At 52.6% G+C, this 26,222-nt stretch overlaps 2 protein-coding genes across 7 annotated transcripts in view; both read right to left on the bottom strand.

Moving 5' to 3' along the window:
* Positions 1-1,601: 1,601 nt before the first annotated feature.
* Positions 1,602-19,210, bottom strand: DNAJB12 (DnaJ heat shock protein family (Hsp40) member B12). Its single transcript, XM_042022571.1, has 9 exons — positions 19,048-19,210; positions 14,696-14,870; positions 13,659-13,804; positions 10,663-10,848; positions 9,216-9,295; positions 8,480-8,589; positions 5,596-5,768; positions 4,600-4,716; positions 1,602-3,435 (listed from the first exon to the last, which is right to left on the bottom strand). Exons 1-9 carry the CDS (start codon positions 19,178-19,180, stop codon positions 3,428-3,430), a joined length of 1,128 nt encoding a protein of 375 aa, XP_041878505.1. The 5' UTR covers positions 19,181-19,210; the 3' UTR covers positions 1,602-3,427.
* Positions 19,211-20,464: 1,254 nt separating this feature from the next.
* The window catches only part of MICU1 (mitochondrial calcium uptake 1), a 73,666-nt gene continuing 67,908 nt past the window's right edge, over positions 20,465-26,222 (bottom strand). For all 6 annotated transcript variants that reach the window (XM_042022560.1, XM_042022551.1, XM_042022546.1 and 3 more), the window contains 2 exons: positions 22,625-22,714; positions 20,465-21,249 (listed from right to left, as the gene is read on the bottom strand). In XM_042022560.1, the coding sequence (XP_041878494.1) occupies positions 21,086-21,249; positions 22,625-22,714 (254 nt within the window). In that variant the 3' untranslated portion in view covers positions 20,465-21,085. The remainder of the gene's footprint in view (positions 21,250-22,624; positions 22,715-26,222) is intronic.

Raw genomic sequence — 26,222 nt, forward strand, 5'->3', positions numbered from 1 at the left:
AGGGGCTTCACATCCCATTTTTTATAAATTATTTTTTATAAATTATCATGCCAAGAAAACAAAACAAAAACAATGACTGAAACTGCCCAAAGCCAACACAGAGCGATGGCACAGCCTCTGGGTGTGCCCAGCAAAACCTTCCACGTGGGACCATGTGCCCCGGGAACACCCCAGTCACAGCTATGAAGGCGAAGCTTTGCTTTAATTCATAGCAAAATGGCCTTTCCATGAGCAATTTGGGGGTGTCTCAAGGTCCCCGGGGTTTGGCAGCTCCCTGAAAAGTGCAGAAGCTTCCAGCGAGGCTGGATCAAGTGTCTCCCAGGGCAGGGGATTAGGCAAAGGGGTATTTTGGGAGCTGGGAAGTGTCGATGGGGCTATTTGTGGCACCAGCATCAGCCCAGGGATGCCACGTGCCAACAGAGGAAAGGCAGATTTTTGGGGGCATCAGCAGCAATGAGGCAAGTGAGGATTTAAATCCCAGGATAACACTAAACCCTCACGTTTTGCTACCCAAAACAATGAAGGGGGCAAGAGGGGTCCCCTTGGCTCCCTACCTGCCCGAGGAGGACGTTCCTGGAGCACCTGCCTTCCTTTGATGCCTCCCTGCCTTTGGCAGCCGCTCCAATTAAAAGCTTGGGCTAACGAGCTAATGGGCAGCTCAAACCACCCGCACCTCGGTGAGTGGGCAGGGACCAGCACACCCTGAAATTCAAGAGTGTCTCCCATTGCTCCGGGCTGGGAACGACCCGAAATGCAGGAAAACCACGCCAAAACCTGGGCTGTGGATGTGCCCCATGCCGGCAGGGCTGACTCACCGCCGCTGAGGGGAAACGGAAGGGACGGAAGGGACGTGACCCTTGGCCTCTGAGAGGAGGGGAAAAAAGGGAAAGGGGGGAAATTCCTACCCTTGGCCTGAGAAAAGGGGGAAAAAAGGGAAAAGGGGGAAATTCCACCCAAAACCTCCAGCGCTTTGGTGCATGGGCCTAGGGAGGAAGAGGGAGGTGCCAGAGGGGTCCAGCCTGCCCCAGCCTCATCCTGCCCCAGGGAGGAGGATGTGAGGAAAAGAGACCCATCCCAAATCCAACCCCAAGGCTTTGGGGCCGGCAGCCGGCAGTTCCCGAGCCGCTGCCAGCAGGAAGTGGTCCCAAGGCAGCATCTCTGCCCGGGACAAAGGCAGCCCGAGCCTTCCTGCCCACCTGATGGGCACCGTGTCCAAAGGGCACCTTCCAATGCCAGGATAATGCTGCCAGGCTGGTGGCATCCTAGGATGAGAGTAAGGCATCCCCCAAAAGAGCTCAGCCAGAGGATGTGGGGCTAACAGGAGGGGAGGAAGGCCCTTCTGGGAACATCCCAGTGGAACTGGTCTGAAGCAAAGGTGTCCTGCTGGGTGTTTGCTGTCCCCTTGCCAGGACTCACAGGGGCACCACCTCCTCTCCATCCTGTCCCCATCCTTCCCTCTCCCATCCCAGGGCAGCCCCTGCAGTGCCAGAGCTCTCAGCCACTGGGATGGCAAAGACCCCAAATTCCATCCACCGCCAAGGAGCTGCAAAACCAGAGCCGGCTGGAGCAGGGATCCACAGGACACCAAGCCAGCCAGAGCCTTTCACATTATAAACATTTATTTATAGATGTACAATTGTATAATTAACTCTAAATCGAGAGATACAGCCTCTGTGAGCATCCACTGGGACTGATGCCTTCTCCCTCCTTATGATCCGTGGGTATCTACCAGCAAAAACAACCCAAAGGTTTTGGCGGGCAGGCTCCGGGCAGGGAATGCCACTGGGCAACACATCCAGCTCCTTCTGTGAGCAGGATTTTGGTTTGACCCCGTCCCCATCATCCCTGTGCCTCCATTGAGCGCCATTTCCAATCCTGAACTTCCACCCAATTTCTTCTGACGGTGGAGGAATCATTAAAAAAAAAAAAAAAAAAAGAATAAAACCCCTTAAAATCAGGTCCAAGCCATGGTGGCTGTGGGATAACAGGGCTTGCAGCCAACGGGAGGCTGAGATTTCACAAAATAAATAAACAGCCAAAGACAGAGCGCATGGATTCCTAAGGACAACGGGATAAAACCACCTCTGCCAGCCCACCTGGGAGCTGCCATGCTCCTGATTCACTCCCCCGACTGTGCCAGGGGATGGTTTTCACTGGAAATGTCCTTAGACACAAATGAGCTACAGAGCAGCAAAAAAAAAAAAATTTAAATAATCCAGTTTATTCCATGGGAGGTGGCTTTGCTTCCAAGAGATGGAGCCTCACCTAGAGCAGCCTCACACTGGTGCTGCCCGTGGTGGCGGGGGCAGAGGGCAGATCAGGCACCCCCTGATCTCCCCCAGCAGAACTTCTTCCAACAGAAGCAATGGAACGCTTCGTTGCTGATGGATTTGTGGTATTTTCCAGGTGTCCTCTGGGAAACACGAGGTGGGGTGCGAAGGCCAGGGCCAGGCTGCACCCGGGAGCGCCGGGGGTGGGTGAGGAACCCGGGCGTGGGACACGCACAGAACCCCCCACAAAGGGCGAGGCCGATGGAAAGGCCTCTCCGCACGGAGCGCGCTGATTACCAGGCAGAATTCGAGCAGACTCGGCAGAAAAAGGAGCTACGAGCACAAATGAACCAAAGACTGACGAGCAAAATCCATCCAGGACAATCCTTCCCGTCCCGAGCGCGACGCCGGCGCTCAGCTGACCCCGCGGCTTCTGCCGACGCTGCAAATCCACGCCTGGCTCCGCACGGGCTCCCCCCGTCCCCTGTGACCCCCTGCACGTTTGGGATTTGGCTTTATCAAAACCCCGAGAGCAGGTGTGTGGCCATCCCAATCCGCAGAACGTCCTCCCGGGAGCAAAGCACGGCAACTGCAAAGGGATTCCTGTTGTCCAGGCAGGAAAGTGCTGCGGACAAAGACACCCTGGGAAGAGGCTTCCTGCTCCCCTGCTCCTCAAGATGGGCAGAAACCAAAATAATTTAATCATCCAACCCCTGCATAGTTTAAAAGTGCAACATATATACAGCTATAAATTAATGCTAAATAGATTATATCTTCTTTTTCTGTAGTGTCTTCTGTCATCAACAAATCGTCCCACTTCTCTCTCCGTTGGCAGTGGCGAAGGGTCTCCTGCTTCATGGCTTCTGCAGTTAGTTTGGGTTATTTTACACTGTATGTGTCTGTTCCAGGGGTTGTGGGATCCTTGTGGGACCCTGGGAGCACACCAGTGGTGTTGGAAGGGGAGGAGGAAGACGGAGAGCTGGATTTCCTGTCCCAAGCGCTGCCTGTGACCGTCAGAGAGCGGCAGAGAGAAGAAAGAGGGGCAGTTGTGCGTTGCTAATTCTCCAATTCCATTTTTAAGATAAGGTTTGATTCTTTTTAAATAGCAAAGTCTGTCACCTCGGCTCAGAGCACTTCCCCAAAAGTCTTCAGGCATTTCAACGCTCTGGGAACAAAAGCGGCAGCGGTGTCAGTCTCCGGACAATCTGTGACTCCCCCTTCCTTCCCCACCCCACAGCACAGGCAGCAGCTTTTCCAGGCTCTTTCCAGACCACGGGTGCAGGGAGGGAATTAAAGGAAAGCAGGTAATTAACACCAGAAGAGGCGCAGTCATCCAAACCAGAGAGCGGGCGGATCAAGTTAAGAATGGATCCAAAACCAGGATACACCCAAAAAAAAGCCAGTGTGGCCCAGAGGATTTGTTTTAAAGGCCAAACTTTCAGATGCCAAGGAAAATAACCCCCAAAAGTGCAAATCAAGCAGCTCAATGGCCGACATCCTCAAGGAGTCCTTGTGAGCCGGAATGCTGTCCATACAACACCTGGCACAAGCTTCACCCAGGAGCTTTTCTACAGAAATCCTGTGTTGAGATAGTTTTGGGGTAGTGGGACCCGCACGTTTCACAGCCAGCCCAGCAGTACCCGGTAGGCGAAATCTGCCCAAAAATTTATGCAGGAAAAGGACTCCAAACCCCGTGGCCATTTTTTTTCATCATTTTGGTGCAGTTCTCCCAGCACATCCAGCCTCCCATGTGTTATCCGGGCTCTCCTTAATCCAAGCTCTCCAACCCCCAGATTTTCCAGGCCATCCCCCCCCCTCAGCTGCTTTCATTTCGATTCCCAGTTTAACCCAGTAAGTTACTTCTGCAACCTGCTGGGAACATTTGCTTTGTTCTCCTTGAATGGGAAGGCAACGGGAGGGGGCACAAGGAACATCTGTTGGGTGGGACTCCATTCCCTGTCATCGTGTCGCTTCACGTGCCAGGGATAACGGCTTTCCCAGTAAAACAGGCAACAAAGCAACCAAAAAAAAAGGGTTCATTAAAATGTGGTGGCTGGATGCCACAGCCAGTAAGAAACTTCCAACCTCACCAAGGGATTCTGCCCTGTTCCTAGAGGCCAGAGAAAACAGGGAGCCTGCAGAGAGCCGAGGGTGCCGACATGCAAAGCAAACCCAATCACTTCCTGATTCACGAGGGAGCGCTCGTCGGAGGGGAGGCCTGTGTGTGCACCCCGAGGAGCCTCCCGGAGCTCCGTGTCTCAGTCAGGGATGCCAGGGACCAAAGCACTGCGCTTCCCTGCTCCCGGCTCGTACTTGGACGGGGACTAACCGTGCAGGGAGGCCTGGACGTCTGACAGTCTGCTACAGCTGGGGGTGCCCATCTTCTGTGCCCGATGGTACAGATCCGAGTCCCCAAAGTAGCGTGCCCGGTACAACAAGCCTTCCTCTGCAAAGGGAAAAGCCCAGCGTTAGGAATGCCCATGGAAGAGACACCCCCCCGCCAGGCCCTGCTCCCCCACGGGCTCTGCTGGGAACAGGAGGCACCTCCAGTTGTCCAAGGTGAAGCACAGGATGAGGAAATGCCCCGCGCCCTTCAGGACAGGATGGGCGTCAGAGCTGCTGACAGCTCATTCCATCCTGGGAAAAGCCAAGGGAACCCATCTCCGGTCCCAGGAGGAGCACGGGCAGCCCAACAAAGGTTACCCCAGCAGGGCTCCCTCTGTGCACTGGCCTCACTTGGCACCACCCAGGGATCACAGCCCCTCCGGCATTCCAGTGCCGAAATCCTTCCCCGGCCACTGCTCCCAGAGCCACGACCATCACACGCAGCCAGAGCACACAGGTTGCCCCTGGACTCGCTGCCCTCACCACCCTCTGCTGCCAGGATGTTTGGCTGGATCGTCTGCCCGGGCAGCCCCCCAGCCCTCGGAGCAGGGCTGGAATGTGGGATGCATGACACCATGGGCAGCAGACTTCCCACACCGTCCTTGACCAACTGAAATATTACACAGGGCTATCAGTGATCCCAGAGGTTCTACCTTCCCCCTCCACTGGAAATCAGAGATATCCTGCTGACACGGCAGGGGAACCTCTGGGGCACAGCTCTCGTCTGACCAGTTCTGCAGCAGCATTAAAAAGCAAAACAAAACAAAAAACCCCCACATACCGGGCCTGTCATGAAGTCATAGACCGAAAAAAACAAAGCCAACAACACAGGAAATGTGCTGGCACCGTGTTAAAGCATAACTTTAGCACAACTTAGTCCTCAGCCAAAGACCTTTCCAAAGCCCCCCTACAGAGCAGCTCCTGACCCCTCACGACTCACTCTGCTGCTTCTCTTTCCAGCAGTTATTCCGAAGGTTTGCTATGTAGTCGTCCTCCACGCTCCGCTCCACGTTCTTCAGGTTCGTGCCCGTGTATTCCTCGGCAAAGTTCTCGGACACGTAGTAGGGGACTTTCAAGTGCTCTGTGACCCTCCTGTGTGTGTGACCTACAGACCTGGTGCAGGGACAAGAGCACAAATGTAGGACATGTTACAAGGGCACAGCAAAGCCCTCAGCTCAGGTGATGTGATTCCAAATGGCTGGAAACATCCCTCACCCCTCACCAGCGACAGGCTCGGAGGGGTGGAAGGGAGCAGCACTTCTGGTGGAAACGAACCACCAACACAGGGAGAGAGAAGCTGCCAGGCCTCCAGCAAGGTGGGCAGAGCTCTGAATACAGACATAACTCCAAGGCACATTGCCCAGGGCCTAAACCCACTTAAAATAAAATGTTCCCTGGAATTTTCAATTAATTATTAAATCCGTGGTTTCCTCCATTCTCAAAATGAGACCCGCTCTGTGCCCCGGCCTGCATCCACCAGCACAGAAAGCACTTTCCAGAAGGAAATCTCTTCCTCCCCTGGCCCCATGGATTTGCATTTCAGACAAAGCCCTGCTCTTGCTTCCCCTGACACCCCAGCAAACCTAGAGACCCTCCCTAGGGCGTGTGTGCGAGCTGTAACGCAGGAGCTGGGCACAAATGCTGCATTTGCCAGGAACGGCTCCACTTGGAGACGTGCCCAAAGTTCCCCATAATAAATACCAGCTGCTGCTGCATTAAAAGCCACCCTGATTCTTACACCAGGTATAAACATTAACTCATCCAGCTCGCCCTTCAGGCTGTTGTCAGGGTTTACAGGAGGGATCCCAAGACTCCTGCACGCTTCACCAAGGCCCAGCAGCGGGTAACTGGATGGACTGAACAGCAGCAAAAAGCTCTGCTGGGACTTCCCAAGGCAGAGGTGCAGCCTGGAAAAAGCCCAGCTCACTATTTTCCCTGTTACAACAAAGCCCTGAGCTCTCCCAAAGTTCATATTCCTCTCCTGGATAAAGATGGACTACAGAGTGTGCCCTCACGGGAGAAGGACTGGGAATGGCAGGGCTGCAGCAGGACACTGGGGTGTGAAGCATGAAAATCAGGGCACAAGAAACCTGTCACCTTGCAGTCAGACATGCAATTGAGTCAGGCCAATTCCATGAGGTGTTCCTCAACAGCAACAATCAGGCCCACAGCCAGGCAGCTCTTCCAGCAGGAAAATCATTTTTGAAAGAGATTTACAAAGGTAACAGTGACAAATGGTTCCTTAGGACTCTGCCCCTCTCAGTGACAGCTTCACTATGGAGAGGTGGCATTTAAATCTCCAGGTTCGAAGCTTCTGCTGCCCTGCTTGCTGAGCTCAGGCACAGCTTTGCCTTCACTCCAGGCAGAGGAGCTGGCAGTGAGTGATCCAGCAGCTCCTCCTGCCGGCACTGCACCACCTCATTCCAGCTCAAGCACCCTGCCTGCTCGGGAAGGATGTGGGAGGACTGGATGAGCTCATCCGCCACCCTTGTCCAAATCCAGGCTTGGAAATCAGGTTGCTTGCTGCTATCTGAGCATGCAGAGACAGGGACAGCAGAGGCAACAGGGAATGGGGCAGCAGAGAAACATCTGGGGCTCAGGGATGGCTTCCTCTGGCACCTGGCAAGGCTGGAAGCAAATCCCTGCCCACTTAACGCTGCCCTCTCTTCAGTGTCTTCTCACCCCACAAACTCTCCACCAGTATAAACCAAACTGGTGTCCGTGTACCATGCTTAATTCTACAGTGCTGGTACCAGCTGCAGAAATCACAGCTCAACCCCCTTCACCCTCTCAGAATAACCCTTAACTGTGCCAAAACCATTCCACTTTTTGGTCCCGAGCACTAAGGTCACAGTTTTTACCCTGAATCTGAAAGCTAAGCTGGGTTTTATAGTATTTAACATCATGCCCCACCCCTGGAATTGTTCAAGGCCAGGTTAGACGGGGCTTGGAGCAGCCTGGTCTAGTGGAAGGTGTCCATGGCCATGGCAAGGGGGTGGAACAAGATAATTTTATGGTCCCTTCCAATCCAAACCCTTCTGGGGATTCTATGATCAAGGCAAACCTTGCTACCTATGAAAATAAGCAGGAACCCCGGGCTGCAACCAGGTCTGCCCTCTCTAAATGCACATAAGGAACTTGCACTGAACATGTATTAGGCTTTTGTCAAGAATGATGCAAGCAGGCAGAAATCAAGCCTGTTTTCCCACTCTTTGTTGGCACGGCAAAGTGACTAAGGACACATTCCATTAGTCACCAGAGGGAGCAGATTGGGGCATTTCCACAGAATCTACAACAGAACGGTTTCACTTTCGCATCCCAAATGTCTGGCAAAGCTACTTCACGGCAAGATGAGAGTTCAGAAACAGGGGATTTCTCTGGGAGTGTCTTTTATTCATGATCCTCTTCCTCTACTGCTTTCCACTGAGGCTTTAATGAAGAACACGCCTTTTGTTTCTCACACTCTAATTTAACTCTACACTTCAATTTGTTCCATATGGGATCTCGCTGCTGGGCTACAGCCTCCCAAAACCATTTTGTCTGTCCCTTTCCATGACAGACACAGCCATGGGTATGTCTCTGTCAAAGAACTCACTCTCTCCATTAGGGAAGTGAGCAGCCTTCAACTTTCCCTGCACCTTGTATCTCACACCTGTTTGAGAACCAGGAGGACTTCACTGGCAGCAGGAGCAATGGGGTCAGGAGATAAAGCAGAAAAACCAAAGCAAGCCAGGAAAAACAGAGGCAAGATCCCTGCCCCACCACGCCCCTCCAGAGCCCACCCCCTCCCCATGTGGATAAGTTTTAGAGGAATGGGTACTAACAGCCTGTAGCTCAAACTGTAGGGTGGGCTGGAGACCATCATCTGGCTGAGAGCAGACACAATGATCAGGATGAGGATGGGCATCAGCTGGACGAACAGCCCCAGGCCACCCTGAAGGAACAGAAGCACACAGTGGAGTGCCACCCACACACCTGGACAAGGACCCCACGGCACCGCTCTCCCTCCCTCTCAGTGCTCCAACACAACCTCCTCTCTCCTGCTTCTCACAGGGAGGAACCCAAAATAGCTGGGGGGCACCCAGCAGCCCACAGGACAGTGTGACTCCGAACGTCCAAACCCCCTGGCCCTTCTCTGGATGAGACAATGGGCAGAGGGGACTGCCAGGGGGAACCCTGGGAGGGAATTCCAAAAGCCTCATGCCCACGCTTAGTTTTTCTAGAGCAAACTGGTGAGCAGGACTGGTTCTAGGGATGGCCTTCTCCCCTTTTCAGTGCTGGCTGGATGAAGGTAGCTCCCCCTCTCCCTCACCTCCTGAGCTCCCTCCAGTTCCACCTTTTTAAGCTTGAGAAAAAAATATTCAGGAAGCTCTTGCTTGTTTGTTTTTTACAATAATATTGGCTGTGCCCAGACAACAGCCATAACCCTGACTCCAGCTTTCTGTTCAGGGGGTTGGCAACAAGCAGGACTGTTTCACGAGCCAGCCACAGGAACCAGCTCCCAACCCATGTGTTGGGAAAGCCTCCAGCCTCCCGGATCCTGGCATGTTTTCCACTTACGTCGCCCTGGTGCTCCCGCCTGTCCTGCCTCTGGTGGTAGGTGTATCTCATCCTGCCATTGCTGTACACGTGAACGTTACCTGCAGGAAGAACAAAACTCTTACTCCATAGTCACGGTGTGGAAGGTGCTGCTGGCTGCCCAGGGAGGGACCACAGAAGGCGGCTGTGATCCGTGTCACCTGCGTCCAGGCTGGAACAGGAGTGTTCCTAAGGCGGGCAGAGTGGGCACAGAGATCCTTCTGTAAGATTTTGCAGGATCATATGAAAACTGAGCTTGGAAGCGACCTCAGGAAGTACAACCTCCTGCCCAAAGCAGGGTCAGCTACAGAGAGAGAACACCTTGCACAGGGCCTTCTCCCTTCTGATTGAATAATTAAAAGCAGCTACAAACAGAAAGAATTCTGGTGTTTTTCCCACCCTGCACACAAAGCTCTTCCATGTCTTGTTTTAAATGTCAAAGCTACAGCTGCAAAGGGAGCCAGGCTGAAGGAGCAGCCCTCAATTCTCTCGGGACAGTGAGGAAAGGGAAAAAAAGGCTGAGCTAAAATAGCAACGTGCTGTTTTCGCAGGAGTAGCTTGGCCTCTCTGCCAGGCAGAGCATGAATGCTGCAAAAGGCTTCCAGATGCCTTTGAGAGGCATCGGTGTTGGGGTGTTCGTAGATTCCAGACAGGAAAGAGCTACCAGAGCAAATTTTCTTAACTGAAACCAAATTATTTTTTTCAAGTTGGTCCACAGAGGTCAAAAAGCTCTGCATCCACTTCCAGTCAGATATGACTGGAGCAAGTAGAAAGGAGTTTTCCAAAATACTCTTATCCTGACATGGAATCTGTGTCTTTTGAGAAAAGTAAAAGAACAGGTGCCCAATTCCTTACTGCTCCCCAAGCCATGGTCAGCACTGTGGACAGACAGGATGCAGATTTATTTTTCAATTCACAAGGTCTAAATTATGCTGTAGAAATATTATTTTCCTTTTTTGTAATGGAACACAGGGGAGAGAAGGAAGTGGCCACTGATCTTGGAGAACCTGCTCCAGCTGCGTGGCAGAGCAGACAGAGATCAAGAACAAGGCCCAGGTGTTACCAGAGTTTGCCCTGATAAGAAGATTTAAATTCCAAAACCACCAGAAGGCAGAAAAGCCTTCCTCAAAACAGGGTTATTTTCACAACGACCCTCAAAACAAGCTGCTTTTTGCTCTAGCATTCAACCCAGCCTAACAGCAGCTGATGCTGCCAGCATGCAAACAAACACCTGAGGCTGGGAAAAAGTCCAGCTCTCATGGTTGCTGAGCTCTCCAAGATGAACAATTTAAGAAACTCGAGGTGTTGACGCCACACGTGAAGGAGAACTCCCTCTCACCAAGCCCAGCAACCAATAAATCCCAACTGCACTGTTCCAATGCCAAAAGGATGAGGCCCCACTCAAGGAATTAAGGTTTAAGGTGCTTACTAGAAGGAAAACCACCCCCAAAGAACATGTTGAAGAGGTCCTCGGGGGAGATGTCAGCCTCGAAGCCGCGGTGGAAGTCCGCGTGGCTGTGTCCGTGCCGGGCGGGGTTCAGCTTCTCGTCTCCGAACTGGTCGTACTGCTTCCTCTTCTCCGGGTTGCTCAGCACCGCGTACGCGTTCCCGATGGCTGCAACACGGACAACGAGGGAGCAGTCAGCTCCTTCTCCCACAGACAGCCCTGCAAACTGCCAGGATTTGCCTTTCTCATCATACAACCCAAGAGTCTCAGCAACCCACGTCTTTGCAACAGGTACCTGGCACACGTCTCTGGCAAATCCAGACAGCAGGAAACCACACGCAGTGAAAAATTCCTTAATTAATTCAAATGAAGTTATGATATGACTGGCAAGGATTTGGTGCACGTCCTCAGAGAAACCCTTCAGCTGTAGGCAGCTGTGTAGGGAAATAAAATTTTAGTTGACAAATTTTATTCAAAAGTGGCCCTAAGGGAATTCAATGTCAGAGCCTAAAACTAGAACTGCAAAGAATTTAAATATGGGCTAAATCCCTGAAAGAGACTTTAAAACTTTCCATAAAAGCTGCTAAGGAAACATTAGCCAGAATCTGTATCTGTCAGCTATGAGTTTCAGTATTTCCAGATGCCACAGGAAAGGTGCATAATTACAAGAACTGTTAACCTTTGCCTGTGAGGGTGGAAATGTACTGGAGCTAAACCCCTGCCAGGTCCCCAGGTCACTCTCCTTCCAGCCTCAGGAGTTTGAGCCCTTCTCCCAGAACGTCTGCCTGCCACCCTCCTATTTCTGTACTCACCTCTCGACACATTCCAGCTGCCCACCTCCCTCTGTACCAACCCACCCCAGGCCTCCCTGTGCTGCAAGGAGCCAAAACACCCATGGCAGCAGCTGCCTGGTGTGTAAAAGGCAGGGGCAGAAGGGATGGAAAAGGGGGATAACGTGCCCTTTTGGAGATCAGCTCCAAGATTCAACATTTTCCCCATGGTCAGATGGAGGTGCATGGTTTCGTCTTGGAGTGGAGATTTGGAGGGCAGAGGACGTAATGTCAGTATACTCCTCCTCCTTGCTTATAATTAGTGCACCCAGAGCACACGTTTCTAGAGCCAGGCAGGGAAGCTGGTGGACAAGGACTGACTCAGGGTGTATCAACCACACAGCTGGGAAGAACAAGAGAAGCAATGACAACAGAGCAGCTCAAGGTTTGTTCACTGTCTGACTTGGTGCTGACAAAGCCCAAGAGACGCCTCACTCCAAAGCAGGATGTTAGCTCCAAGTAGCCAGGCTCAACGCTTTTTCCAAGAGCAGACAGGCAGCGATGCAGAGCCGCCACGAGACAGCCTGCAGCCAGCTGGAACTGCACGCTGAGACACGGGCTCAGCACAGGACGCAGCACCTTATCAGCAGCCACCGGGAAGGCGAATGCCAAGACTCCAGCTAATACATCAACGTAAGGAAAAATTAACTCATATCCTCACAGCAGGGCACGTTTCCCTCTTCACCCTCTGGAACCAAACAGCTGGACTTCAGCTCAGCTCAGGAGCTGAAGGACAGGAAGCCACGGAGGCAAGGCCTGGAGGAGATAACCCCGCAGTGGGGGATAAAGGGCACCTTGCTTAACGCTCCGCTTCTGGCACGTAACTCCTGACAAGGCCTTGGGCAAACATCATTATCCAAGATTACAGGTGAGGAAACCCGCCTTTGGCCACTGAGGGATCCAAGGATGAGCCGTGAGGCAGCAGCTCTGCCCAGGCAGAGCTGATACCTGTGTGCAGATGCTCCTTCATCTGCCCCCACACCAACACAAGCTCTCCTAGGCAGCTGGGGGTCAGCCACTATTTGCTAACACTTATCAGGGAAGGATTTAAGTCTTAAAAGGCTTGAATAGACCTTACCTAAGACTTTTACTGCTGAATTCGTGTCTGTGAGGAGCTCCCCTGAATACTGTGTCAGTACACTCACACCAGGCCAGCCCTGCTCCCTGCTCCAGCACAGGTCTCATGCATTTCACTCCCAAAATCACACAGCTTTGGGGTGGAAGGTGCCTTAAAGACCCTCTCGTTCCATCCCCTGCCATGGCCAGGGACACCTTCCAATATCCCAGCCCCATCCAACCTGGCCAAGAAAACTTCCAGGGATGGGGCAGCCACAGCTTCTCTGAGCAGCCTGTGCCAGAGCCTCAACACTGTCTTGAGTAAAGACTTTCTTCCTAAAAAGTGGCCAGAATCAGACTATTTAAATGGCTTCCAAAGCAGTGCTGTACAACTGGCACCAAGGAGTTCTGTGTTTACCTCAATGATAATAATCAAACCTCCACAGCTTGCAGGGGGAAATGCGGTTATATGGTCCAAGCAACAGCATTTCTCTTGGAAAATTACTTCAGTTTTAAGGTATCTTATTACCCAGGAAACATCCCTGCTGCATTTGTAGAGAGGCTCTGAGAACTGGGCTCCTTGCAGCAGAGCTAGAGTTCCTTCTCTGAGTTCTGGCTGGGCTCACTTGTATGGCTGCTGCAGTTTGCCCCTAGAAACTTCCACCCGGGATTTCTATCCACCAATCCCATCCATCAGCGGTTGGGTGTTTTCTGGAATGTTTCTCCTGAGGGGTTTGTGAACCCAACGGCTGCCTCTGGTGCTGCACAACTTAACTGGGTTAATCCTGACAGAATTCCCTCCTGAGCAGCATGGCTGGAGGCTGGAGCAACACACAGGAAGGGCTGCTGGGAGAAAGAGAAGGAAGGCTTCTCCTTATCCAGCCAACAGAGGTGAATCCTACCCGTGCCAACCTGTGTTTATTATTTTAAGCTCATACTTTGCTCATGACACAACCAGCTCTGAAGGGAGACAACTTCACGCAGAGCAGCTTTAGCTCACTCTGCCTGACTCGTGGGTCTGTTTTTAAGGGTTCTCACCAGCCCAGCTCAGTGAGAGTCGGGGGCTGACCACAGATCTGGAGCTGGCTTTACCTTTGAACGCCTCCGTGGCCCCCGGCGCATGGTTCTTGTCCGGGTGGAACTTCAGCGCCAGTTTCCTGTAGGCCTTTTTCAGATCCTCATCAGAAGCTTCTCTGTTCACTCCCAGAATTTCATAGTAATCTTTGCACTGCTTTACCCTGCCAAGGGAGAGGGGAGAAAACAGGGACACTGAGTTCCAGGAGGGAAAACCTCTTTGTCCTGAATGCTCGTCAGCTCTGAGACTCCTCACACAGCATGGTTCCGATGGATGCTGCTCAGGGATCCCTGGATTACTCAGCCCTCGCTGCTCAGAGGGTGACCCAGTTGTTTTCACCGACTCACTCTGGCTGTGCCGGCATGACCAGCACGGAACAGGCCGGGCCAGTGGGGGTGGAGGGGCCTCTCCTCAGACCCACACAGGAATGCGATTGGCAAACAAACTTCACACTCATTGTGCTCACGTTTTGGAGGCTGTTTGGGAAGGACTACAGGACCTGAAGGATATTGGCCTTCACCCTCCCCCACTTTCTCCTCAGCTAATTCCCAGATCTAAAACCTGCATCAGCTGAATTCCAGAGGAGGAAGGAGGGAGCTGCCCGGAGCGTGCAGCCCAGTTCTTCCTGGGCACACTCACAGCCCAGCCAAGGCTTCTGCTTCTCACGTGGTGAGCCAGAATCCAGCAGGCTGGGATTTTGGAGAAGTGGATGACATAACAAACATTCCTGCAAATCCCCTTGGAGCGGTTCTTGTGCAATTCATGCCGTGCCCATAACCTTAAACAAAGTTTACCAAGTGACTGCACCTGCAGTTCAGTGCTTCAGCTTCCAGGATGGGCAAATGGGAGAAAGGAGTAAGGGGAAGCTTGAAACAGGGTTTGGAAAATGAACAGACCCAGCCAAGCTGCCTACCAGGGCTGCTGGAGCTATAAATGCTCCTGGGCATGTTCTTAACGCTATTCCATATGGTTCAAAGCTGAAATCTTTAAAATACTGTGAAAAGCAGAAGGGTACCACGTGATAAAGTCAAACAAATGCCCACTGCGCACAAACCTCTTCACTGCATCCAGCTGGTCCTGAGTGTAGCCCTTGGGGGCCTCCCCTCCAGCCTCTCCATTGGCCGACGGGAAATCTCCGCTCATTTTCCTGAACTGAGGGTTTGTAGACTCCCTGGATTGGGACTGGCCATTGGCCGACTGCTCGTTCTTGTTGAGTGACTCGAGCAGAACTGAAACGAGACAAACAGAAACATAGAGAAGAAAGCACCAAGCTCAACCTGCCCTTCCAGCTCTCCCATGAAGAGACCCCTCTTCACCTCTGCCACCGTTCCAAGACCCCCCCATCCTTCCTCAGGAAGACCCTCACCTTTCCTGCTGCTTCTCACCCAGGTGTGAGGGCTAGTCCTGAAGATGTTCTGCTTCTCCCAACACACATAACCTCCATAAAAATCCCAGGACCACCCAGACAGACAGTCACAGCAGAGCCACAGCAGATCAGCAAAGCAGTGCGTGTCCTTGTCCTTTTTTCCCTCCCATCTCTCCTGGACAGCAAAGCATGTCCAAATTTGTCCTCTAACAAACAACATTTGTCCTCCTCAAACAACATTATAAAGTGTATTATTCTTTATTTCCTGCCTTTGAGAGCCTACAGTGCTGGGGAAGTGAAGTGATGATGCCACATCTTTAGAGAGCTTAGAAAAATAATTCCGTGGGCTGCCAATCCCACAGGGACACTCCCCTTTTGGGGACAGAACTGCAGCGCTGATGGCTGCCAGCTCCTCACACGAGTCACACGGGCACTTTGTTCTCCTGTCTCTACCTACGGATTCGGAGCAGCTGTGAGAACCATCTTCCCTCTCAATTGCTGATGTGGATAAATTCACTTTCCCTTTTCTTTTCCTCCTTGCAAGGCTCAGGCACTGTCTTCCATCCTCTCCAGCCAAGAGGGGACAAACATGCAGGCCTAGTTTAACCACACAGGTGACACAATGCAGGGAGACTCCAAGCATCTTTCCATCGTGCGTTTCCCTGGCAGCTGGACAGCACCATCTTTTAAAACTGTTTTTCAAACCAAGCATCAGACTGATTTCTTCACCCCCATTAAAAAGAACAGGCACACACACTACAGTGAAACCCAGCCAAGGGTATTTACACAGGCCCCAGTATCCTGAGCTTGCAGTCCTTTATCCAGACCCTAGCACTGGGAAGGACGTTCCACCTCCTCCCACGGATTGCACATTGCAGACCTTGCACTCTGGGGGCATCATCTTCTTTAGGCAAGTGCAAACAAAACTTGCAGGCCAAGAGATGAGCCAAGATACCCTATCTGGCCCCAGAGCTTGGAAGGGCAAGAAAAATCCACTCGGTTATCCAAAAGCCAATACAGGATGAAGGATAAAAAGGACAGTGGGCTAAGGAGCAGTAACTCACTGAATGAGCTTTTGGGCTTGGGGGCTTCACAAATTTAAAAAGAATTTATTTTACAAAAATAAATCCTTCCCTCCCTCATATTCACAACACTCCAGTGCTCACTGAATTCTAGTCTTGGGTTTTGCTCCTTCCAAACCTGGAGCAATCTGCCAGGTGATTTTAAATTTCACCTCATGAGGCTATTCCCCCACCTACCCCCCTTCCTGCTGCTTTGGGCTTATTTCCCTACAGCTTACCAGGAGATTCTGATCCCAGAACAGTTTTGGTTGGAAGAGATCTCAAAGCCCATCCAGTGCCACCCCTGCCATGGGCAGGGACACCTTCCACTGTCCCAGGCAGCTCCAAGCCCCAATGTCCAGCCTGGCCTTGGGCACTGCCAGGGATCCAGGGGCAACCACAGCTGCTCTGGGCACCCTGTGCCAGGGTCTCACAACCCTCACAGGGAGGAATTCCTCACCAATATCCCATCTGTCCCTGCCCTGTGGCAGTGGGAAGCCATTTCCCCTTGTCCTGCCACTCCAGTTGCTGATGAAATCCCTCTTGAATTTTCTTTATAGCCCCTTCAGACCCTGGAAGGAGCTGTGAGCTCTCCCCACAACCTTCTCCTCTCCCGGCTGAGCAGCCCCAGCTCTCCCAGCCTGGCTCCAGAGGAGAGGTGCTCCAGCCCCATCAGCAACTCAGTGGCCTCCTCTGGCCTCTCTCCAGCAGCTCCACATCTTTCCTGTGCTGGGCCCCAGGGCTGGAGGCAGCTCTGCAGGTGGGTCTCACCTGAGTGGGGCAGAGAGGCAGAATTCCGCCCTCCCCTGCTGCCCAAAGCGCACTTCCCAAACCCCACCACAGAAATCCACAGATGGCCATGGCTCAGTCCCATTTTGCCCTGCAGCCCCAATCCTGTTGCTTTTTGCATCCTGCGTGCAGCCCCAGCACAGCACAAATTCAGGGATTACTGAAGCAGAGTGTGCAGAATTCAGCTTCAGTTCTGCCAACTCAGGTCCTCTCCAGCACGTGCCATGGAACTCTCTTCCTCCCTTATTAGCCAACATCTGCCCAACTTCCGATGAATTTCCCCCCAACTCCCACTCAAAGGTGACCAGTGTGTGACTGTGCCTCCGCCAACATGCCCTGACACAGATTTTTGCTGCAATCTCCTTGCAAAACCCTTCCCTGATCTCGAAAATCCCAGCCAGGGTCACAGATTGCAGCACTGGCTGCGCAAGGGCCGTGTCACTGAGTGTTACCAAACCCCGTGTAACTCCCGGGAAAGAGATGTCCCAGGAGCTCCACAGGGACCCAGTGACCACCGTGGGATCTCTGGCAGCATTCCTCAACTCCAGACCCAGCAAAGGGTCCTTGGATGAGAAACTTGGTTGGGTCTGGCCACAAATTAGCACGTTGTGTTTAACATTAACCTGCCCTGCTGCCCCCCCAGCCTCTGCCTTCCTCCGAAAGTCACTTTTCTTACCCAGTAATTTCACCAAAGTATAAATCCTGAAGGAAAGGGAGGGTAGGAAAACCACACCAGACGCACAACATGCTGTGTTTGACGAAGGGGGAAGAGGCCTGGTGCAACCAAAAAGAGGATTACAGGAAGCCTTGGGACAAACAAGCCGCAAAGCTCAGCCAAAGAATCCAAACTCAGATGACGTCAGAGCGAAAAAAAATTAAACCTACAGCCCTTTGCATAAAATTCTGCAATGTAAGAACGTGCAGGGAAAGAACTGTGTTTGGCTGCTTTCACAAACCACATCCCATACTAACTAAAGCTTCCAGGAAATTAGAAAAAAATTCGTAAACCTGGCAGAAAGTCTTCAAGGAGGATTATTTTGTTACACGTGTGAGAGTGCGAGCTCAGCCATGGCCTGGCTGTCTGCAAACAATGAGAAACTGCTGGAGGAGGAATAGGTGAGGGAGAGGAGGAATATGATGAAAACAGGAGGGACAAGAAGAGGAGAGGGAGAGGAGGAGGAAAGGAGGAGGAACAAGAGAAGGAAAGGAGGAAGGATGAGAAGGAGAGGACGAATAAGAGAAAGAGATGAGGAGGAATAAAGAAATAGGAGGAGAGAAGGAATACAAGGGGGAATGCAGGAACAGGAAGGAGAGGAATAGGAGAGGGAGGGGAGCAATGGGAGGAGGAGAGGAACAGGAATAAGAGGAGGAGAAAAACAGGAGGAGGAAAGGAATAGGAGAGAAACAGGCGGAGGAGGAGGAAAGGAACAGAAGGAGGAGAGGGAGAGAAACAGGAGAAAAGGAATAGGAACAGGAGGAGGAGAGGAAGAGGAAGAATAGGAAAGGAGGAATAGGAGAGGGAAAGGTGGAATATAAGGAGATTAATAGGAGGAGGAGAAGAGGAGGAATAGGAGAAGGAGTGTAATAGGTACAGAAGAGGAATACGAGGAATAGGAAAGGAGGAATAGGAGGAGGAGAAGGGCTTTTCGCAGCCCCCCGAGAACTTCTCACTCGCCTTGCCAAGCTCCTTCCCTCCCCTCAGCGCTGCTCCACCAGCAGCGGGTGTTGTGCCCTCGGCTCCAGGGTCCCACAGCAGCGCGGAGCCGGGGAGCCGGTCCCCCTTCCCTTCCCGGCCCCCTCCTCACTGGGAGCCCCCGCTAAAGACAGAGGCCGCGGGCCGACGGCAGCCGATCGCAGCCCGTCGGTACCCGGTCCCAGGCGGTACCCGGTCCCAGGCGGTACCCGGACCCAGGCGGTACCCGGGCTCAGGGGATACCCGGTACCAGGCAGTACCCGGGCTCAGGGGATACCCGGTCCCAGGCGGTACCCGGACCCAGGGGACACCCGGTACCAGGCGGTACCGTAGCCTGAGACCCCAGGGCACCCCCCGGGACCCCCGAGGAACTCGCTTTCCCGGCGTGCCCCGCGCGCACTGCGCAGGCGCGGTGAGGGTGAGAGGTCAGGCCTGGCGGCGGCCGCTCAGGCCGCACTCCCCCGGGCCCCCCGCCGCGCCCCCGGCCCGGGGCTCACCGCGGACCCGCTGAGAGGGGTACAAGCGCTGCGCCTTCTCCAGGAAGCGGCGGGCCTTGTCGGGCTGGTTGGCCTTGGCGGCGGCCAGCGCAATACCGATGCACCGCTCCGCCTCGTCCCGGTTCGACTCCATGGCGATGGCGGCGGCGGCCGGGCGGGGGGGCGGAGAGGCGGGCCCGGGCGCGGATTGATGACGTCACAGAAGCCTGCCTTCAGCGGGGCGGGGCGGGGCCGGGCCGGGCCGGCGGAGTTCCTTGGGAAGCCGGGACGGGAGAGGGAGGGAGCGGGATTTTGGGGGCTCCCCGGGGGCAGCGGGAGGGGAGCGTCCCGTGCAGGGGACGCCAAAGGGCCCCCCAGCATTCTGCTGCGGGAGGGGGCTCAGAAGGGAAGGATTAACCCCTTCAGGAATTCCCTCATTAGAGTCCTCCTCCTTATCGAGCTTCCTGCCCTTGAAACAGGTCCTGGCTGCAGGGACCGTGCCCGGGAGGGGCTGAGGCTGCTCGGGGCCGTTTCACATTCAGCCGCACGAGGGAGGGCAGGAACAGCCTCCGTTCCAAACGGGAGAATTCAGAGACAGGTGACAGAGCCCTGGAACCTGCCGGGGGGAGCAGGCAGGAGACATGGAAGAAGAGCTGCAGCCAGAAAGGGCCAAACCTGCCCTCACACAGTGGTCTGTGGGGTGTGACAGCACAGGGACCCAAACCACCCCAGAGGAGCAGGTTCTGGCTGGGAAACGAGGGAGGGGAGGAAGATGACTCTAGGTGGAGTGATCAGGATTAATATCCCCGTATGAACCATGGAATCCTACAATGGTTTGGGTTGGAAGGACCTTAAACCCACCCCCTGCCACCCCTGCCATGGGCAGGGACACCTCCCATTGTCCCAGGCTGCTCCAAGCCCCAATGTCCAGCCTGGCCTTGGACACTGCCAGGGATCCAGGGGCAGCCCCAGCTGCTCTGGGCACCCTGTGCCAGGGCCTGCCCACCCTGCCAGGGAACAATTCCTTCCCAGTATCCCATCCATCCCCGCCCTCTGGCAGTGGGAAGCCATCTCCCCTTGTCCTGGCACTCAAGGCCCTTGTAAATATTCCCTCTCCGTGTTTCTTGTCACCTCCTTCAGGCACTGGAAGACCACAGTTAGGTCACCCTGAAGTTTCTCTCCAGGCTGAACAATCCCACCTCTCCCAGCCTTTTCTCATAGCAGAGCTGCTCCACCCCTCTGATCATCTTGGTGCTCTTCTCCGGACCTGCTCCAGCAGCTCCAGGTCCTTCCTGTGCTGGGGAAGGAAAGTATTCCAGGAGTGATTTATCCCCTTTGTCTTTCCAGCTCTGGAAAGTCACGGGGATTTTTCCCCATCTTCAGTGGCCCAGCCCCAGGCTTGGGTGAAGACCTGGAGCAATGCAGAGACAGAGCCAGGTTGTTGTGAGCAACATCTTTACATGGTATTTTACAGAGGACAGCACCCGGCAGCCAACGCCTGTCGGCTCCTTCCCGGGACAAGTCCCCACGGAGAGGGCTCTCCATTTAGGAAATTAATTAGGGAGCTCCTGCAGCAGGATGCCTGTGCACAGCAGGAAGGGCAGGAGAGCCAGTTGCTCCACTGCTTTTAGCTGCTCTTCCCCAGAGGCAGCACCTCTGCCCCCGTGCAGCACGGAGCTTTTGGCCGGCTGAAATCCTGGTCTGGGATCCAGGAAATCCAGGAATCGCACGGCTTTTCTGAGGAGCAGTCTGAGAATCAAAATAACCCCCATGCCCTTTCTTCATAGCATTAAAGAGAGCTGCTTCTGGGCCCAGCTCTCGAGCAGGGCACACCACGCTGCGGAGGTGGTGGCAGTAAAAGTCCTTTCCCTGTTCCTGAGAGAGAGGAATACTGAGGAGCCAGCAGCAAGCAAATACAACAGGCATGGATTTCTAACTCGGATTTACAAAACCCTCCTGTTCCAGACAGCCTGGACTCTCCCGAGCCTGGTGCCACCTCCCAGTGCCCACGGGCTGTCAGGGCTGCTCCAGGGAATGGGGGTGCTCCTTCCTGACCCCCCTACTGCTGCTTGGGAGCCGTGAAGTCCCACGCTGTCTCCTGGGCACACTTCCACATGGCCCTCATGAGCCGGGTGAAGCCCATGTCCTTGGGCTTCTCCAAGCCCCTCATCAGCCGCTGCTTCATGATGGCAACAAACTCCTTGTTGCTCAGCTCCCCGTTCCCTGTGAAAAGGAGGAAAAATAATCAGAGATCCACCAGCAACCTCCTTGAAATGATAACTTTAAAGGGCAGCAGCCACGAGTGTCCTTTCCTGCAGAGACTAAGACCACATTTGGCTCTCACCTCCCAAAATACCCTGCTGAGCAAGGGTTCCCGAGCCACAGAGTTTAAATCCCAACCCTATGGATGCTTGCAGGAGGCAGAAAAGCAAATGCAAATCAAATGTTCGTGTCCTCACAGGAAACACTGCTTTAAGTGATTTAGGAAATTATGGGTGCACAGATTTTTCTTAATGGAGTAGAAGGAAAGGCTTGTTGATCTGATGAATGAGGTTATGGAGAATGCTGCCACTGGGCAGCAAAATTCCAGCAAACTATCAAGGGGTGAGCAAAATTCCCTCCAGTACTGCAGGTTTTTAATGTCTGTAAACACTGATGGAATGAAAACAACAAAATAATAATGAAAACAAGAGGTCTGTGCCCGCTTTTCTACTTGATTTCTTCCTTGGGGGACTCCTCTGGCAACCAGAGTCTTTCCCCCCCAAAGATTTGCTACCAAAATATTTAGGAGATTCTCCTCTGAGAGAAGGCAAACAGGGAATATTTGGATACACTTCAGCACGCTCTAATCTCCAGCCTGATCATCTGGCTTGAAGATTGTATCAGAACAGTGGCAGTGAAGCACAGAGGAAAATAAAACAGGAGACCTTAGAAAGGTGCAAAGGAGCAGGTGGGGCTGAAAGCGAGAGGGAAAACAAGAAATAAAATAATGAAAGGCATTTTTTAATGTTCGTACTTATCCACCAGTGCTGCCACTCAGAGCTGCCAGATGCTGGTGACTGTGCTGGAGAAGCAGGGTGCCAGCCAGGACTCTGATTTTGGCTTGGCAGTTTTGGGCAAATGCAGAAGTTCCAAGTTGGAATCGCTGCCATCTGGCAGAGACTCCAGTAACTCCCATTAAACCAAGCCAGGAGTGCTTCCGTGTGGCAACAACTACCCTGGAGCACTCGCATCCTCTGCAGAGCCACGAGCTTCCCAGCAGGGCACAGAGCTGACATTAATTAGTTAAAAATTAAGCTGACATTTGTCTAGGACACTTTGGAGAGAAAGCCCCATTCCGGCTGTTTCCAACACTGGAGCGCAACAGCTCATTTTGTTAAACAAACTGGAGTTCTGGGGGGGAAGGAAGGAGCAAAGCATGCACACCAAACCCTCCCATTCATGCTCCAGGATCCACATCTCACAAGGTGGGTACATTGGATCCCCTTCCCAAAAGGGCGGGGATCACCACAGATCCGTGGACGAAGAGCCCTGTTCCCCTGGACTTTTCCCCTGGAGTGACTCTCCCGGCCCAGCTGAGGTTGCGGTGCTCACTCACCGTCGCAGTCAAAGAGCGCGAACACCACGTCGCACACGTGGTCCGAGAGCTCCACCTTGGCCACTGTCCTGGCCACCTGCTGCATGGTCACTGCAACAGAGGGAGGGCACAGGGTCACAGAGGGGTCAGGATGTGCTGGCCACAGCGGGAGGCTCCTGTTCCTCCCTGGAAAATGGCCTTTGTGTCTTCAGAGAGGCCTGGAATAAGCCCGACCAACGAGGCAGCTCCTTCTGACAGAGTTCCAAAGATGATACTTTATCAAGCACTATCCCAGGAGGCTGGGAATTACAAAAACTGCTTTTCCTGATGCAACCAGTAATTGCTGAATGAACCCACCCTCCCACAGGGAGCACACCAGGTTAACCTTGCAATAAAATAAAGAGTTGTAAGGAGTATTTCCCTTTTCTCCCCACACCGGCAGCAGAGAAGTGAGCAGGAGTTTTATTCCCACCTTTCGAAAAGGGCAATCCAGGAGCTGTCAATCTGGAAGGGTTAGGCAGTTGATTTTGCTGCACAAATGGGAGAAAAAAAGCCCTCACTAGGCTGGTGTGAGTATTTAAATTGCTTCCCTACAAAGCCTGACCCAAGGAAATTCCATCCCCAGCAACTGGGATCAAAGCTTAGCTGTGGAGTAAGGGAAAAGAGGGAAGTGATGCACCACAAAACCAGACTGAGACCAAAACCAGCCTCTGCTTTCCTCCACAGCATCCTTATGGGTTTCTGCACTCCCGGTCCTTCAGGAATTTTGGAGAGTTAAGTGTGTCGGAAAGGAAAAAATAATCATCCAATATAGACCGTAACTGGATTAATTACAAACTGCATAAAATATTTCTAATTGGATTTTTTTTTTTTATGATTGTTTACATTATTGGTACCTTCCACCTCATTTCTGCTCCCCTGAGTGAAATTTGGGGTATTCTGAGAGGAATTCACAGCCACTATCAGGTCATTTTCCCCACAAAACCACTCCTTTTACTAAATAATGCAGGAGAAAATTGAAATTACACATTATCTATATGTGAAACATATATAATCTCAAGTAGGACCCTGCTTTTCCCACGTAATTATTCTTCTTGAGTGAAATTCCTTTCCTCCATGAGTGATGTAGCTCCAGTCAGCAGTCATTACTCTGTATTTCCTCAGACAGCAACACCAAATTGCATTTAATTTGTTGTAAATGTACAACTTCTCTCAAGGTGCCTCACCTCCATGCCATCCTCCCCTCCTGGTGCCCTAGGTACCCTATTGCTGTAGCCTTCCATGTAAAGAAAAAAAGTTAGAATGATTTCCTAGATCACAGAATCCCAGTCTGGTTTGGGTTGGAAGGGACCTCAAAGCCCATCCAGTGCCACCCCTGCCAAGGGCAGGGACACCTCCCACTGTCCCAGGCTGCTCCAAGCCCCAATGTCCAGCCTGGCCTTGGGCACTGCCAGGGATCCAGGGGCAGCCCCAGCTGCTCTGGGCACCCTGTGCCAGGGCCTGCCCACCCTCCCAGGGAACAATTCCTCCCTAACACCAAATCTAAATCTCCCCTTTCAGTTTAAAACCACTGCTCCTCGTCCTAAGCCCTTTAATTGTAAGTCATGGTTTTGTGCTGAGATTTCACCCCCTCCTTCCATCTCTGCAGGGATTCTCCTGATCCCTCCTCTCCTATTTATTTTTCACAGCCACAGTTTTCCCAGCTGGGACTTGTACTCACAGCCACCAGTTCCTGCTTCCTCTCCTATTAATCCAACTGGACAAGTGTCAGCTCCATCCCATCATTCTTTCTCGATGCCAAAGTGACTTCACAGGGGCTGCATGACTGTGCTGTGCTCTGTTAGGGCTATGCTGGTTTTTAAGGAATCATAGGCAAGGGGGAAAGCGTCTCCACTTTCCATTTCCAAGCACACACTCCAGACTACAAGGTAGCTCGGGGAATCAAATAAAATTGAAGTAAACCTGCTGGAGTAATTTCTTTACCATTTCACAAAATGAAATAGGTGCTGTCTGGGGAACATCTCTTCAAACAAAGCCTGTCCAGGTTTGGGGTTCTGGGACAGAAATTTTCCTGGATTTCATACCATCAAAAATGAGTTCCACATTTGTCTTAAAAAGCTTCTAAAATTTCATGCATTGGTATCTCCCACTGGTTCCTTTAATGAGCCATCTGAGTTATTTTATGCAAGTTTAGTGTCTGACACAGTTATCCTTTTTTCCACTCTGATTTCCAGACCTGCACCCTGAGCAATGCCTCACCGAGTGCCTGCAAACAGAGCTTTGCTCCAGGCCAGAGCCTCGCCAGATGGCAAACTTCACTTTTTCCTCCAGTTTGAGATTAATCACACATTTGGCCAAAACAATGGACAGCTGGGCTGCTGCCTTTGTTTTCCAAATGGCACTCGGGGTGATGGGAGCAGAGCTCCCTGCCCTGGGCCATTCCAGGATGGAAAGGCAGGACACATGTGTCTTGGGCTCCCAGAAATCAGTCTCATGTTGATGCCCAGGTTTCATTTCAAGGCTCCCAGTGTGAAATGTTGGATGCTATCACTGACAGCAGAGCTACCAAAATCTGTTTAACTTTTTACAAATTATTTGCATGAATGCGTGCTGGAACACCCATGCAGGAAAGAGATGGATAAGCCTTATGCAATCCTGTGGGCACAGCACATTTTCCTTTGTCTCCTCAAACCGTGAGGCTGCAGCTGAGCAGAAGCTGTTTTGACATCAAAGGGCACATGACAGAAAGTCATGGAGATCAGGGAGAAAAAAGCAGAGCTCCCAGACCAAAGGCAGAGCCAACCCTGTGTTTGTGCAAATATCCGCAGCCGTAAATACGTAAAGGAAGGAAATTCCTTGGAGAGATCCCAAACCTGACTGCAGGTGGCCCAGGGCAAGTGGCTGTAGGGGATCCTGTTGGATATGGGGGTCTCCAGAGACCCCTCACAAGTCTTCCCCTCCCAACCACCAGCACTGCCAGTATTCCAGAGGAGCAATCCCAGCTGTGCTTCCAGGAGGGATGACTTCTTCCGTGCATCTCCAAGGCAGAGCAAAGCAAGCAGCAATTCCCTGACTGCATTCCAAGCTCACCTCTGCCTCCTTCCCGATTCCCTGTCAACTCTGCAGCCGTTTCAAGCAGCATAAGTCAAACAAAATGATTTATTGAACCTCTCCAGGGCTCCAGCCCTGCTCCAAGCACGGATCAGCAGCAGGCTCAGCTGTCTCCCCGTGCTTTGGCCCATCCATGGCTTGCCCTGAGCCCCAGAGGAGTTATCCTGTGGCTCTTTGCCAGGAGAAGGGCTGCTTGGAAAGCCTGGCTGCCCACAGTGCCAGGAAAAGTGCAATTCACACCCTCCTGAAAGGGGAATAAGCACCAAATTCAGTTCCTGTCCTGCTTCCAGCTGTGAGCCCAGGCTGGGGAAGTCTTCTAAGGAATGCTTGTGATTTAGGAGAATGACAGCTATTATGTTGCTGGGAAAATGAAAGATGGGCTAACAAATAATCTGGGTGTTTTTAAATGGGTCATTAAAATACAGGTTTATGATCCTTTTTAGAAGAAGAACCGACTTTAGCTCAGCACAGAAAACAGGCTGTCAAGCTCTGGCTGTTTGGTAGCAGC

The sequence above is a fragment of the Corvus kubaryi genome, unplaced genomic scaffold (genome assembly GCF_017639235.1).
Source record: "Corvus kubaryi isolate FWS band 111438036 unplaced genomic scaffold, C.kubaryi_AGA036_p1.0 126, whole genome shotgun sequence".
Taxonomy (NCBI): Eukaryota; Metazoa; Chordata; class Aves; order Passeriformes; family Corvidae; genus Corvus; species Corvus kubaryi.